General features: G+C 47.4%; 1 protein-coding gene across 3 annotated transcripts in view; it reads left to right on the top strand.

Annotated features, from left to right (window-relative positions):
* Positions 1-585: 585 nt before the first annotated feature.
* The window catches only part of Shisa9 (shisa family member 9), a 299,285-nt gene continuing 284,616 nt past the window's right edge, over positions 586-15,254 (top strand). Inside the window, exons 1-2 of one of the 3 annotated variants that reach the window (XM_036196643.1) lie at positions 586-1,637; positions 6,853-7,695. In XM_036196643.1, coding sequence (XP_036052536.1) covers positions 952-1,637; positions 6,853-7,051 — 885 coding nt within the window. In that variant the 5' untranslated portion in view covers positions 586-951 and the 3' untranslated portion in view covers positions 7,052-7,695. Of the gene's footprint in view, positions 1,638-6,852; positions 7,696-14,325; positions 14,454-15,254 lie in introns of those variants that run through there. The other 2 variants (XM_036196641.1, XM_036196642.1) reach the window with 2 other exon arrangements.

The following is a 15,254-nucleotide window of genomic DNA, read 5'->3' as shown; positions in this document are numbered from 1 at the left end:
TACCACAGCCCAGGTCCTGGGCACTTCACCCACCTTCCCAGTTCAACCTCTGTCTTCTCTGTCAAGGGACTCGAACCATCCCCGGCTCGCGCCAGGCAGGAGGACGCGTCCACAGGAAGGGCAAGGCCGTCCCTGCCTGCCCCGGAGGCGGAGGACGATCCAGTCTACACTGCATCTAGAGTGTCTTGGAGTGTGCAAGCCATCTAGTCTGTCCCGATTCTCCCGGAGTCACCCCTTCCCTGATCGACTCCTTCCTTGATTGCAACCGCAGCTCCTGCGCACGCACCTTTGTAGGGGAAAAGCCGCGGGTGGAACCACCTCTAAGCCCTTGCTAGGGGTGAGCCGCACCTTTCTCCCCAGAGGGTGCCAGAGGTCCCGGCCAATGTTCTCTCCACCTGCGGGGAAATCCGAGCTGCTCTTCGGAACCTGGCGGCTACGGAGCTTACTGCTCCTACTAGAGCACTCTCTGCACGCCTCCCACTCGCCCCCGCCCTCCCGAGTCACCTCTCCCCGCGCCCCCGCCCCTTTCGAGCTCGCGCCCGCCCCCCCTCCCCCGCGGGCCCGCTCTACCCGCCCTCCTCCCCTTCCCCCTTTCCTCTGGCCCTCCCTTCATTCCACAAGTGTCGCTTCTCTCTCTCCAGCGCACTTGGCGAGCTGGAGAGGTGAAGAGCATCCTGAGAGCGAGAGGACGTGGGAGCCGAGTCCCGGGCGGCGGGCGGAGGGGAGTTACGGACACACCGACTCTCGCCGGTTCTCCGCCCCCGCCTCCCCCGGTGGCCTGCAGGACCTGCACCCCACGCTGGCCTCCGCTCTTGCTTCGTCTCCGCCCGGCCTCGGCGCGCTCCTCCCTGGCCAGCCCCTTTCCTCGGCGCGCGTTGCGCTGGAGGCGAACGCAGGCTGAGCCGAGCGCAGTGGCCGCCGACCACTGAGCGCCCCGCGCCGCCTCCCTGCATGTGCGGCCAGCGGCGGCCCGCAGCCCCCGCCAGCAGCCTCGGCAGCTTCGGCCGCGCGTCCAGAGGCGGCGGCAGCGGCTCCAGCGGCGGCCGAGCGCTCCAGCCCGGGCTGGGAGACACGATGCGCCGAGTCCTCCGGCTGCTCCTCGGCTGCTTCCTCACCGAGCTGTGCGCCCGCGTGTGTCGGGCGCAGGAGAGAGCTGGGCACGGGCAGCTGGCGCAACTGGGCGGCGTGTTGCTGCTAACAGGGGGCAACCGCTCCGGGGCCGCCTCCGGAGAGGCCGGCGAGGGCGTCGGGGGCTCGGACGTACCGCCGACTCGAGCGCCCACGCCGGACTCCTGTCGGGGCTACTTCGATGTCATGGGCCAGTGGGACCCGCCGTTCAACTGCAGCTCGGGCGACTTCATCTTCTGCTGCGGGACTTGTGGCTTCCGGTTCTGCTGCACGTTTAAGAAGCGGCGACTGAACCAGAGCACCTGTACCAACTACGACACACCGCTCTGGCTCAACACCGGCAAGCCCCCAGCGCGTAAAGATGACCCCCTGCACGACCCCACCAAGGACAAGACCAATCTGATCGTCTACATCATCTGCGGGGTGGTGGCTGTCATGGTGCTGGTGGGCATCTTCACCAAGCTGGGGCTGGAGAAAGCGCACCGGCCCCAAAGGGAACACATGTCCAGGTGGGCTGCCTCCCCTTCGCCCTCCTCTCTGGGTCTACTTTCCTTTCCCTCCCATCCCCAGCATCCCTAGCCATGGTTTTCCCCCACCCCAACGTTTCCGATTGGGGGAATGTCACCCAGGACAACAACTTTCGCTTGCAGTATGGAACAGAGGCACTGAGCTCAGTACAGGTGGGGGTGAACGCCTCGTATGAAAGGGGAGGGTCTCTTTCTCCCTCACCACCTGCTCTCCCCTCTCACCAGAGATGGTGATGAGGCTTGAGACACACAGCCAGGTCTCCAAACTTGGGTTTTGGGGAAGAGGATCCATTGATTCTAGATGCTCCTCTCTAGGTAAACAGAGGCAGGCGAACTTGAAGGTGTGTGTGTGTGTGTGTGTGTGTGTGTGTGTGTGTGTGTGTGTGTGATCCCTTGTGCGCGTGTGTGATGGAGGGAGGGAGGTAAGGAGTGCGTGCCTCTTGCAACTCGTACACTAGTGGAAACGAAGCGAAGGAGAGGGAGCTTGGTGGAGGGGGTGAGAACAAAAGCCTCCTTCGAGCCCGCAGAGGTGCTTTCCCAAAGCTTTGATGGCCCTTGATTAGAACCTCATCTTTCCCCTTGGTTCTCTTCTTCACCATCTATCTTTCTGCTGAGGCTATCACAGTGTTGAGCCCCTTGCCTGGGTTGGAGCTGACTCCAAGGCCACCCTCCACCTTGCAAACACCTTGAGCCGTCAACTTTGCCTTTTGCTTTATTATGCAAGTCCCAACACTGGCAAAGTCGCAGCAGATGGGAGGGGGAGAAAGCATTTGGGATTAATGGAGAGCTATTTGCCTTTGTGTTTAACCCCTTTCCCAAGTGTCTAAATTGATGCCCAGAACTCAGTAACTTTGGACGAGAAGGATTCAGACTTGAGCCCAGAACCCAGGGAAAGATGAGGGGTTAGTGTGAGGTCTGGGCAAGAGAGATGAAAGGAGAATGACCACCGGCCAGCTGACAGCTGGATGGCTGGAGCAAAAGCTGACTTTGAGTCTGGGTATTGAAGTCACCATGTTCTCTTCATCCTCCAATCTACTCCCACCCCCACCCTGCACTGGGGTTGTGTGTGTGTGTGTGTGTGTGTGTGTGTGTGTGTGTGTGTGTGTGTGTATGCGTGAGTGCACATGTGCATGTGATCCATGTACATGCCTAAAAATCTGAACAAAGAGACCCACCAGAAATAGGCAAAGGAACATCACCACCTCACTAGTAATTATTTTCTATTTATATGTGGAAGAGTATTCAATGAATCTTTTTTTTTTCCCCAGAGAGATGGGATTTCGAGGGGAAGGAGGGGAAGTTCTGATCAGTTTGGGTTAATGGGGAGGTTTACTAGATGGTGAGGTTTGGGGGCACAAAAGTATGCTCCCAGGGGGTCCAGGAAACCAGGACTGACCAGGCACTGACCCAGCCTACATCCTGCTACCCCAAGGTGCCCTGCCAACTAAGCTTCCAGGTGGGTTTGCTTAAGGAGAGTACTATCCAGGGAAATCTCCATGTCAGTGTTAGGGTGAGGGTGAGAAATGGATGCAGGTCTGTGACAAGTGTATTGCTATGCAGGGAATTAGTACTCAGACACCGGAAGGCTGCCTAGCTGACACCTTAACTGGGACTGAAATCTCCACCATGCCTTTTTGCTAAGTTCTCAAGACTCCCTTTTTGGGATTTGGTGGCATATCTGTGGGAGAGATCTATGCTACAGCTTGAAGCTCCCTTAAATGGGGTGCTCTGGACAAACCAGTCCTCCACTGATACCCACTTCCCTGTACTAACCCCTCCTCTCAGGCAGCTCTTTTGGAGGAATTGACTGGAGTTTTCCTGCAAGTTCTTGGCAAGGTCTGTTTAGAGGCAACATCCAGGAGTACTCAGTGCCGGAGTAGCACCTTAACTCAGGCTCTCCCTGGAAATGTTTAGGATTCTAGAAAGCAATGAGTACCTGGCTTTGGAAAGGGAGAAGACTTGATTATGTTCCTGGCAGCCTCTTAGGCATGCTGCTGTTTGAGACCACCTGTATTGCTTAACACCCCTGTTGCCTCCAGGGGCAACCTTTGACTTTAAATTGTGGGGTGCAAGCCAAGTACTATTGGGCTGGCAAAGCTCTCTAGGTGATTCTAATGCTCAGCCAAACACTCTGAAGGAAAAAGAATGAACACATGAACACCTGCTGAGCACAAGGCTGGGTGCCAGGGACTGTGAGGTGCATGCGTGTGTGTGTGTGTGTGTGTGTGTGTGTGTGTGTGTGTGTGTGTGTGTGTGAAAACTCAATTCTCACAGCTAGCCTATGAGACAGCTGTTACTTTAATTCCCTGTTCACATAGGTGAATGCACAGGTGAAGTGGCCTTGCTCAAAGTCACACAATTAGGAGACAACTGTGCCGTGCATAGTAATGCTGGGTCGAACTCACTTGCACCTGAGGCATATGTTTTAGGTCCAGTTTCAAAATCTGGGGAGCATCTTAAGGTACTGACTTTTAAGTTCTTGCTTTGGAGATTGGAAGTCAGAATGTTTGGAGTGGGACCCAGATGTCTTCTTTAGTGAATATGAGATTCGGGAGAAATACTGGCCTTGAGTTTTAAATATTTCATTATTTCACAAAGGTGGGAGGTGCAGAGTTAATCCAAGAGAAGAGTGGAGAGCAGTGTGACTCTCTTTGCATGCTGTAGCTTGTACTTTCTACTTGTGTAACCTTCCTATGGCACCAGGCTGCCCCAGGTCCCTCCGAATGCATCACATGCTGCTTATGTACTTAATCATTCGGAGCCCAGGGTGGCAATGGCTCATTAGCTTTTGCCTGCTGGTGCTAAGAGATCCTCCAGCAGGGACCAGTGCACCAAGCTTAGTAACAAAGAGGCTTCTCTGAGGTGAGGCACATTCTAGGTGAAGTTAACCTGCCTCTTAGTGTCTGTCAGGAGCTGCAGGATGCAGACATGGGTTTGTTCTCATTTTGCCTGGGAAGCACCTAGTCAAGGACGTGCAGGTGGTGGTGTCCTCTGTACATTTTATCCTGTGATGAGGAAACTTGTGTTTTCTAGTGCAGCCCCCAGCATGTCATAATGTACATTTGGAGCTCTTGATATATGGCCTGCTTCCCTCTGGGTAAGTGAGGGTGGAAAAGAAAGAGGATAGGCGCCAGGAAGGGTGGGGAGAACCCATACCATCTTGTAAAGACTGTACAAATGCAGGGACTAGGGAGATGGTTTAGGGGGAAGAGAGCTTGTTGTGCAAGCATGAGGACCTGGGTTCAAATCCCAGCACCACTATAAAAAGCCAAGCACTCTGGTGAATGTCTGTAACCCTAGTGCTAAAGGTGGAGACAGGTGGATCCCAGGGTCTTGCTGCCTACCCAGTCTAACCAATTGGTGAGCTCCAGGTTCAGTGAGAGACCCTGTCCACAAATGTAAGATGTGAGAATAGAAGAGGGTATTCAGACATTTACTTCTGGCTTTCACATGCCCCCCTGTCAAGTACACCCCACTCCCCCAACAAACATACAGACTTAGAAGGGGAGACGAGGGAAGGGGGATGAGAACTGTGGACACAGCTCTGCAGCATCATGAGAGCAGCCAAGGCAGCCACTGCTTCTGGAAGAAGTGACTGCAATGGTGTCTGACTATGGCCATTCAAAGCTCCTGAGGAGTTTGGCTTGCAAGGTGCTACCTTTATGCACCTTGAAAGTTTTCTGTGTATTGTTTCAAGACAGAGTCTGACTGTGTGGCCCAGATTGGTCCCCAATTCATGGTTTTCTCACCCCAGGTTCCCAGGGGATGGGTTTATAGGTGTGTGCCACCAAAGTTTCTACTATGAAAAAATTTTAACATTCAAAAACCTTGAGAATACAAGGAACTTCAGGACATCCTTTGCTTGATCACAGCCTGTCACCCTTGGCACTATTTATCAGGGCTGGATAGGAACCCCTGTAGTGGGAACTGCCTTGCACATTGTAGGGTGTTTGGCAGCATCCTTGACCTCTACCTACTAAGTAGATGATACCCCCTACACATGCCATGACAATAAAAAGTGTCACTAGACACTGTCAGATGACATGGAGGAGTAAAATCCCCCACTGAGAACCACTAATCTTAATTAAACTGGCTTTGCAGTTTTGTCAAATTTGTTTCATGTCATGCTTTCTTCCTATTTCTTTTTTTGTTTATTCCCCTTCCATTCATCTCCCCACTTCCCTCCTTCTTCCTTCTCTCCCTTCCTCTCTCCTTTTCTTCCTTCTTCCTCCCTCCTGCCCTTCCTCCTCTCCCTTCCTCTCTTGTCCCCCTTCAGCTGAACCATTTGAAAATAAGGTGTAGACAGAGAATTCAGTCCCCACATACTTGCAGCATTTCCCCACACAATTTCCCCACGATCATAACCTAAAAAGAGAACAAAAATGCCACACTGTCATTATATGTCCAATCATATTAAAGTCTCCTTCTTATCCCAAACGCCCTTTAGAGTTTGGCTTTAAGTCTGGATCTGGTAAAGAGGGGTTGAATTTGGCTGTGAAATCTCTTCGGCCCCTAAAATTCAGACTATTTTAAAACCAACTCCAAGTCAGTAGCTAGTACTGAAAAGTGGGATTTCTCAGAGAATTCCAATTTCTAATTCCTCTGGCCACTTTGGGAGATCTGGTAATACCACACCTGCAGTTTTCTAAAGCTATTCCCTTTAGAGAGCTCTTCCAACTTACTTTTATCACGTCACCTGTAAACCTGGGAGAGTCAGAAGGCCTGTGTGAATGGCACATGCTCCCAGCAGATCTAGTGAAGTCTCTTAGTATTGTGTGACCTTGAGAAGGTTGCATCACCTCTCTGAGACTCCAGTTCTTATCTGAAGGTTGAGAATTCACAGAGGAGCAGACAGTGATTAACAGAGAACTCGTCTAGAGTCACTACCCAGCATCCTTCTTACTGGAATTCCTTCCCCTTGTCCACTGAAGGGGGTGACATTGCAGCTCGGACCACAGTGACCAGTCTGTATTCTGTGGCAGTGACTACGTCTCCTAACCTCTCTGGGTTTGTGTTTCCATCTGATCAGGGAATCTGGCAGCCTCTGAACAGGAGGGATGGCTTGTGTATGACTAGATGAAGTGTACTGCAAAGTGCTATCTGGGGGATGTCGAAGAACCCGTGTTATATTTGCAATTTTGCCACAAGCTTATGTGTAAATTTTCATTTAGTTTCACACCCCTCCCCCACAAGGTAGCTTCTCTGACAGTCTGCCCTTTACAGAGGCACAGATTGCTTTCCAAGAGGGTGAACAAGCACCTAGTGAGTTAGAGGAGTCTGACTTCAGACCCAGGCAGTCTGAGGCAGGGGCCAGGTCCTTGGCTGCTAGGCTGCACTGCACTGGAGCATGGACCCATGGGACTTCTCGTTTTCTCATATCCCAAAGTGCTCAATGACCCCCACTCCCACTCCAAACAGCACCATGCACCAGGGCCTGTTCTGAGAGTCAATGTGAGATTACATCTAGACAGGTTTTATGTACCTTACCAGGCAGGGTTAGACGTTTTGGTGGAAATGTTGAGGAAGCAACCTTGAGGGCAGAAGTTCATATTTGACACTCTCTCCCCTTGAAGTCAGTAGGAAACACATGTCGTTTTTCCCACCTTCAAACAGAATAAAAAATCCAAGCCAGAAAAAAATAAATCCATGTGGGCAAATGACATAGCAGTGTCCTGTGTAATTTTCAAAAATGGGTTAGAAGAGCCATAGTCCTTTGTAAAGGTATGATATCAAGTGATAAATGCCCCCTTCTATTGACCTTTCCTCTGGCCACACCCCTCCTGCTTGCCTGCCTTTCTGCACATCTGTGGTTATTTCATTGCTTCCCAAGCTGGAGAAACCTGTGTGTGTTGACCACAGAAGTCTCTATTTTTCTTGCAGGACACGTTTACTTCTCTTTAGACTGAAATGAGCTTTACAGAGCATAACTTACTTAGTCAAATGCACAAATTTTAATTGTAGAGTTTGATAAGCTTTGATATTTGTTTGCATTGGTATAACTACCACTCTAGAAACTTGGATTGTGTCCATTGTCCTTGTGCTCTGAACAATGAATGAAGTTTCTTGCGCACAAGGTGGTGCTCAGGAAGCCCACTGATGTGTTTAAAACTCAGGACATGAGTTTGGAAAATGGCTTTGTTGGTAGAATACTTGCCTAGCATGCTTGAAGCCATGCATAAAACCAGGCATGGTAGTGCATACCTATACTCCTAGCTCTGGAGTAGGGGTGGGGTGGCAGGAAAACCAATGGTTCTGGGTCACCCTCAGCTACATAGGAAATTTAAGGCCAGCCTCTAATTCATGAGACCCTGTCTCAAAACAAAATATACCAACCAAAACCAAACAAGCAAAGAACAAATCCTCTCCTAAGTTTTGACTTAGACTCCTGGGGGCTTTCAGGCAAGATACAGGGACTGGCTCTCTGTTTGGAAACATTGGCATCTTATATTTGCTTTCTTTCAGAAAGAAAAGTGGCATTATGTTTCCATTTTGTCCCACAGACAAGCCACCCTCATTCTCATCTTGGAGCTGTTTCTTTGGCTCATACTCCCATTAGATCTCAAGTGGCATGTCCTCACCTTCAGGTTCCAGCTACATATATATATATGTAACCTTCTCCAGGAAGCCGTCTGACTTCTCATGCTCAGCTTCCCCACTTTTCCACACACTCCCGCTTAATGCTCAGTGTTGTTTTCTTCCCTCTGCAGCATGGTCTCAAAGCAAGTCACTGATTCATCAGTTGATGGTTATTATCTGTCTCTTTTCATTTTCATTCACAATAAAGAATGCAAGGACAAACATCCCATAACTTTGTCCTGAGTCCCTAATATAGAGAGTTCTGTTTCTGGCATTCTGTTTTACAAGGCACAACCCACCCCACCCATCCATCCATCCACCCACCCATCCATCCATCCACCCATCCATCCATCCATCCATCCATCCATCCATCCATCCATCCACCCATCCATCCACCCATCCATCCATCCATCCACCCATCCATCCATCCATCCATCCATCCATCCATCCATCCATCCATCCATCCATCCATCCATCCATCCATCCATCCATCCATCCATCCATTAATCCATCCATCCATTCATCTGTCCATCCATACATTCATCTAGCCATCCATCCATTTACTCATTTATCTATCATCCATCCATTCATATATATATCCATTCACCCAACCATCCATCCATCTATCCATTTATCTATCCACCCATTTATTTATCTGTTCTTCTATATATCATCCATCCGTTTATTCATTCACCTATTCAAATATCCATCCACCCATCCATTTATCCATCATCTGTCCATTCTTCTATCCATCCATCCATCTGTCCAACCATCTATTCATCTTTCTATCCATCCATCCACCCATCCATTATCCATCCATTTATCCATCCATCCATTCATTATCTATTTATCTTTCCACCCACTCATTTATTAATCCATCCATCCATCCATCCATCCATCCATCCATCCATCCATCCACACATACATATATTCACCTTCCATCCATCTATTTATATATTCATCCTCCATCTATTCATATATTCTTCCTCCATCCAGCTAATAGATAACTTATTGAATACCTACTTCCTGGCCATCAGTGACCTAGAACTATGAGAGGACAGTGACAGACACAGATGCAATTCTTTCCCTCAGAGAGCTGTTGGTCACATATTGGAAGGACAGATCACACACAATGAAATGTACAAGAAAATTGATACCAAGCTGAAGCTTAAAAATTGCCAATATTCAATCATTTTTCAACCTCAAAGATAATATGTCAACACAACTGACATATGTTATGAACTTGGTTAAGAGTGTACGTGTGGCAGGGGTAGGGAGGCAAAGGAGTGTGTGGCTGCTTCTGTGAGGGACCCTAATGAGACAGGATGATCCAGGAAACAGAATCAATATGTCAAAAGCTTTATTATATAAAACTGTCAAGTCCAAAATTTTCCAACCTGCTATCTCAGGTCAAGCCTGAGGCTGACAGAGAAGATACTACAGAAACTGAAAGGACCAATGCTCAAGTTCCATGGCCGTCTGGCAAGAGAATTCTGTTAGTTGTGGGAGGATCAATCCTTTACTTAATTCAGACCCTCAAATAACTGAATAAGGCCTACCCACATTACAATGGGAAATCTGCCTTCCTCCCTTTACCAATTCCATGTTTATCTCATCCAAAAGCACTCTCTCAGAAGCACCCAGAAAACAGTTTTGTCAAACATGACACAAAGTGACCAAATTACTATAGTGCTTATAGCGTCAGTACCTGTAGCATCTTGATGCTCATTGGCTGGTTTACGAACCAGCAGTATTGACATTATCTGGCAACTTGGGCAACATATTAGGTCATATCTTAGTTATTGAATCAGAATTTTCATTTAAACAAGATTTCCAGATAATCTTGTGTCCTCTACAATCACACTGAAGCTGAACAGACACCAGAATCATATGTCAAACCCTTAAGTGTTGGTTTGTTTTGTTGGGATGAATAGAAGTTTCTTTCCACTGATTCATTACAGGTTTTGACACATCCACACTTAAAAATGTTTCAGTATTTACCCCATAATATGCTCATTTTGTTAATTAGTATATTCCAGGACCTATGAACAAATATGAAGTGTATTGTAAAGCATGCATAAGAAAAGTTTTGTACTGTGTAGAAGGTGGGAAAATAAACATTATTTGAAGTCTGTAGTTAGTTGTGATGTCTTCCTGCTTCCACTAGCTACAATTCCAAGGCATTGTGTATACTAAGGATGATGTTCCTCACACACAAATAAATCCATGCTTTGAATGTTCTTCTTGAGAGTTTTGATTTTTTTCTTTTTGGATGACTTTGTTTGGATCTGATAGACCAATCCTGTTTTAACTTTATAAACAGCTAATGGAGAGTAGAGTTCTCTCCTCCTCCTCTTCCTTTTTCCCTCTTCTCTCCTGTCTGTCTCCATCTCATTCATCTTGTTTCCCTTCCCTCTCATCTCCCTTCTCCCTCTCTTCTCTCTTACCTTTTTCCCTGTTCTGTTTCTCATTAGGGACTCACTATGTAGCCTAGGCTGGCCTTGAAATCCTCTGTGTAACCCAGGGTAGCTTCACAGTTACCATATTCCTGCTTTGGCAGGAATGCCCATTGCTGGGTTACAGGTGTGCACCCCACACCTGGCTTACCATGTTGTTTCTGTTAATTGCTTTAGCAGCCCTGCCCTCAGCCTGTGCTTTTCTAGAGGAGAGCTCTTCATTTAGCCACATATCTGCTTCATGATGATCAGCCTGATCTAATGTTTGTAACTGATTGTTTACCTTCTCTTTGAGACATGTATGACTTCAGTAAGGGTCCTGGTGAGGGTGTCTCTGGTGGCTGCCTCCCCTGGTCTTTAGTCCCTGACTCCTGCCATCTGCTGTGTGGATCCAGTGCAGAGAGTGGCATCAACATACAGGATTGAATTGTTTTCTCATTTTAATGACTAAAAGCCATATATGGTCATTGTCTTTCCCACTCCAGACCATTTTATGCATTTCCTGCAGTGAGCCAAGCATGCTGTTGATGCTCTTCATCCAGAATGTGGAGGTCTCTAGGTTTTGGTTCCACTGCATACCTTGGGAAGGACAGCTCTGGGAGACAGTTACCTTGTCACTCTGAGGCTGGAGTATCACAATTCACAGTACCCAGAAGCTGCATAGGGACCTGTGCCAGCCATGTCTAAGGTTGCCACTCCAAACCCTTGCTTTGTTGCCTCTGGAAAGCTTGACTATTTTGGTGCTTTGAGGGTGAACCTGTGGGGAATTTGATAAAAGTTATGGCTTCTTTGCTCAAGAAAAAAAAAGGCACAAACAAATTTTCCATTCAATTCCAGAGGAATTCAGCGATCCTTTGAAGCCCAGGATGAAGAGCCTGTTTAGAAGTGAAAAAGGCAAGTTAGGTTTGCAAGGCCCTGTCCTCTGTCTCAGAACTCCCCTTCCCTGAAGCCTTCCTGAGTTTCAGACCATGCCTATTGCACAGAGGTAGGAAAGGGGATGAACTTTGATTTCAGACATTCAGGACTGGGACTCCACTCACTCCTTCAGTGAGTAGTGGAGCTCATGTGGGAATTTCCTTACCCTGCAAAATGGGTTATGACAATCTTTCCCTTGTGATGTTCTCCCCTCCCCCCATTTGCTCTGTTACAGCTTACTAGCTTGCTTGCCTGTTCTTCTGTATGTCCTGCCTGACATGTTATTTCCATCACCTTCATGTGTGTGAGCTAGCTTTCTGTTACTGCAGCAAACATCTGAACTAATCAACTTATACAGAGAAAAGATTCATTTTGGCTTACAGCCTTGGAGGTTTCAGCTCACAATCTGTTGACCTTGGCGATGAGGCATCATGTCTTAGCAGGAGCATGTGATGGAGCACAGCTGTGCAAACAGTGAGAAAGGAAGACACCAGGTCCCACAGTACTTTGAGGACATGCCACCAATGACCTGAAGACCTCCAACTATCCCTGCCTCTTAAAGTCCCCACCATCATCCACAGTGTCATGATGGAAACTGAGCCTTTGACATGCATTTTTGAGTCCAGATCCAAGCCACGGCATCACATGACCAGCACATCTCTGCTCACTCACCTCTTCATAGCATGTTGTCTTGGCATCTCACCCATTAAGACTTCTGAGCCACCAAGTCTAATGAAGCACTAATTGCTTAGCAGTTAGGTCCCACACAGACTCTGCAACCATGATTGTGCTTTCTATTTATGGATTTGTCTATTCGTGATATTTACCATAAACAAAACCATAAAACCCAGGCCATTTTGTGTTTGCTTTCTTTCACTGGTCATAAGATTTTCAAGTTTAATTCATGTTGAGGCTGGTGTCAGAGTTCCCTTCTTCCTCTTCATGGCTGAGTAATATTCCATCTCATATACCACATTCTGCTTATTGGCTGATGGGCACTTGGACTATTTCTATTCTTTGGCTATTATGGAGAATGCTGTTTTGGCACCTGGCTCTGTTGGCTGCATCCTTCTTTGTTTGTTTATTTTAGTTCTTGCTTATTTTTATTTAACATATTTATTTTTATTCTCTCCCATAGAATGTAAGCTCCAAGAAGTCCACGACCTCTTTCAGCTTGTGCAGTGCTGTACCCCCAGGCCTCATGTCATGCATGGCACACTGTGGACAATAAACGTCTGTTGAATGAACAAATGTGTGCGAGCTCTTGTTATTCTCCTGTCTTTTAATGGATTCCATCCTGGCCTCTGGCCCCCACAGGCCTCTGGCTTACTGCCTGGGTCTCTCTCCATAGCCTTGGTTCTTACCACAGCCTGTCACCACAATCAAACCTTCTCATATCGCTTCCTCTACCACTCAAACACAAACATAAAATTGAGCTTGAGCATATCATAGTACATGGGGAGCTCTTACAAAAGTACCTCCCATACACCCCAGCTCTGGGTTTCTAACCCTCTGGATTCCGATGGTTCAAGACAGTTTAATCATGTTCCTGGGTGCTGCTAGCTGTGATCATCACTGCCATGGCAGGGTTGACTTCAGCAGATAGGCTCTGCTGAGCTCCTAGGAATCTGCTTCTTCCTCTGTCTTCTTTGATGTGTATCTTGAGAGTCTACTTGGCTAGGAATGTCTGGTATATCCCCTAAAAACATGGAGACAGGGCTTGCAGGTGTGTGTCTCTTCCTGGCCCAAGAGTGGATCGATATGAAGATATTCATCGAAGTATTGGTTCCTGAGATTGTTCATAATAACAACCTCTATGCTCGTAGTTGGCATCCCCTGTGCCTGGTTGGTTCTTCTACCGTAGTAGGGTTGCACATGGAGACAGCCATCCTCGTAGGTAAGTAGATACAGGACTGAAAATGCTGGAGCACTCCTGCTTGCAAGATGTGAAATCAACTGACCTTCAGCATTCCCTTAGCTTGAACAAAGGGGAAGCCAGAAGGTGGTTCAAGAGGACCACATGCAAACAACACTCCCATACTACACATATTGGAGGGCATTTGCATATCTCTAAATGCATGTAAGAGGGGAGATGTGTTGGTAGGTCTGACTTTAGGGTGTGACATCTGTTTGACTGTTGTCTCTGCTCTGTTCTAAGTGCAAACATAGTTTACATCTCATTGTGAAGGTCATCCATATCAGTTGGACTGTGTTCCCATCCTCTTAAACAGAAAAAAAAATAAGTAAAAGGAAAAAATTGACTGAAGTCTCTGTGCTGCACACTGGCTGTGTGGCTTTGGGCAGGTTAATTCACCTCTCTGAGTATTTGTTTACTCTTCTGTAAAGGAGTAATACTCCTTGTAAGCCCATGAGAAGGTCTATATTCTTTGGCTTTGGTGAGGGATACTGTTGCTTTCTGTGATTAACCCAGTGATTAGCTTATGGCAAGAACTGGCAGTAGGCCATTGATAAGCAGGAAGTGTGGGCATCTGTTTTAGGCATAAAGAGAGAACTCATTCTCTATGGTGGAGCTACACTGCATGGACTCGTCATGAACCCCTCAGGTGCTCCATGTGCATAGAGTGACTTTGTGACATCTGATGTATGCTTCTGTGTTTTCCTGTCTGTCTGACTGGAATGGTGGCTCTTGGGCAGTGCTGGGTACATGGCAGGTGCGTGCTGTCATATTACGAATGAGCAGAGTCTGTTCTTTGTTCCTCCAGAGCCCTTGCGGACGTCATGAGGCCACAGGGCCACTGCAACACTGACCACATGGAGAGAGACCTTAACATTGTCGTCCACGTGCAGCATTATGAGAACATGGACACAAGAGCCCCCATAAATAACCTCCGTAAGTACAGGTGCACGGACTGTTTCCAGTCCCACTAGACAGTGGTAACATGGTGGAATTTTCTGGGGTGTGTTTGGATCAAGGAAGTGCGACTCATGGATGTGTTAAATTTCTCTGTTCGAGGTGATGCTGAATTGGCACCTTAAGAGTTGACTTGGTTGTGTTCTCTTTAAATAGTGATCCACTTAGTTGGTTTTCCATTAAGTACTAGATGACTTGGTTGATCTATTTACTTGGAGATCATATTTGATTTAGGTTGTTAATCTGCTAATAATCCATCTTATTAGTTCATATTGATTGGGTTGTTTGAACTACCTGTTCATCGTGACTAGGTCACTTGTTAACCAATTGTTTTGCCTTCAGAGGTTGACTAGTTGTTACTTTTAGGTTTCATATTGCTTTCAAAGAACAAATTTGGAATTTTATCTATTAAAACATAAAATGTGCTTCACAAAAACAACATATAACACCCCTCATGTGTGTGTCTAGTGGGGGATGTTGAGTCCTGGCCACCACAGTTTGGGATGAATATGCATCCTTCTACAATAGTAAATTAAGTTCTCTTATTCTCTCAGGAAAAGGGGCAAGGTGCTTTTGCCATTGTGCTTTAGTAGCCATTCTTCCTGAAACAGAGTACTTTTGGGGATCCTGGTCTAGTCCCACAGGTTTCCTTTCCTTCCAAAGCTCTGTATAGACAACACACACCATGGAGCTGATGCTTTAGTTAGGAGTTGGGGAACAATGAAACTGTTTGGATTTTGACAAATGCACATTACTATGGTGGTCATTCTGGGCAGTTAG

This window comes from Onychomys torridus, chromosome 8 (assembly GCF_903995425.1).
Source record: "Onychomys torridus chromosome 8, mOncTor1.1, whole genome shotgun sequence".
Taxonomy (NCBI): Eukaryota; Metazoa; Chordata; class Mammalia; order Rodentia; family Cricetidae; genus Onychomys; species Onychomys torridus.
Note: the sequence above shows the minus strand (reverse complement) of the source record. Positions and strands in the feature narration are given on the sequence as shown.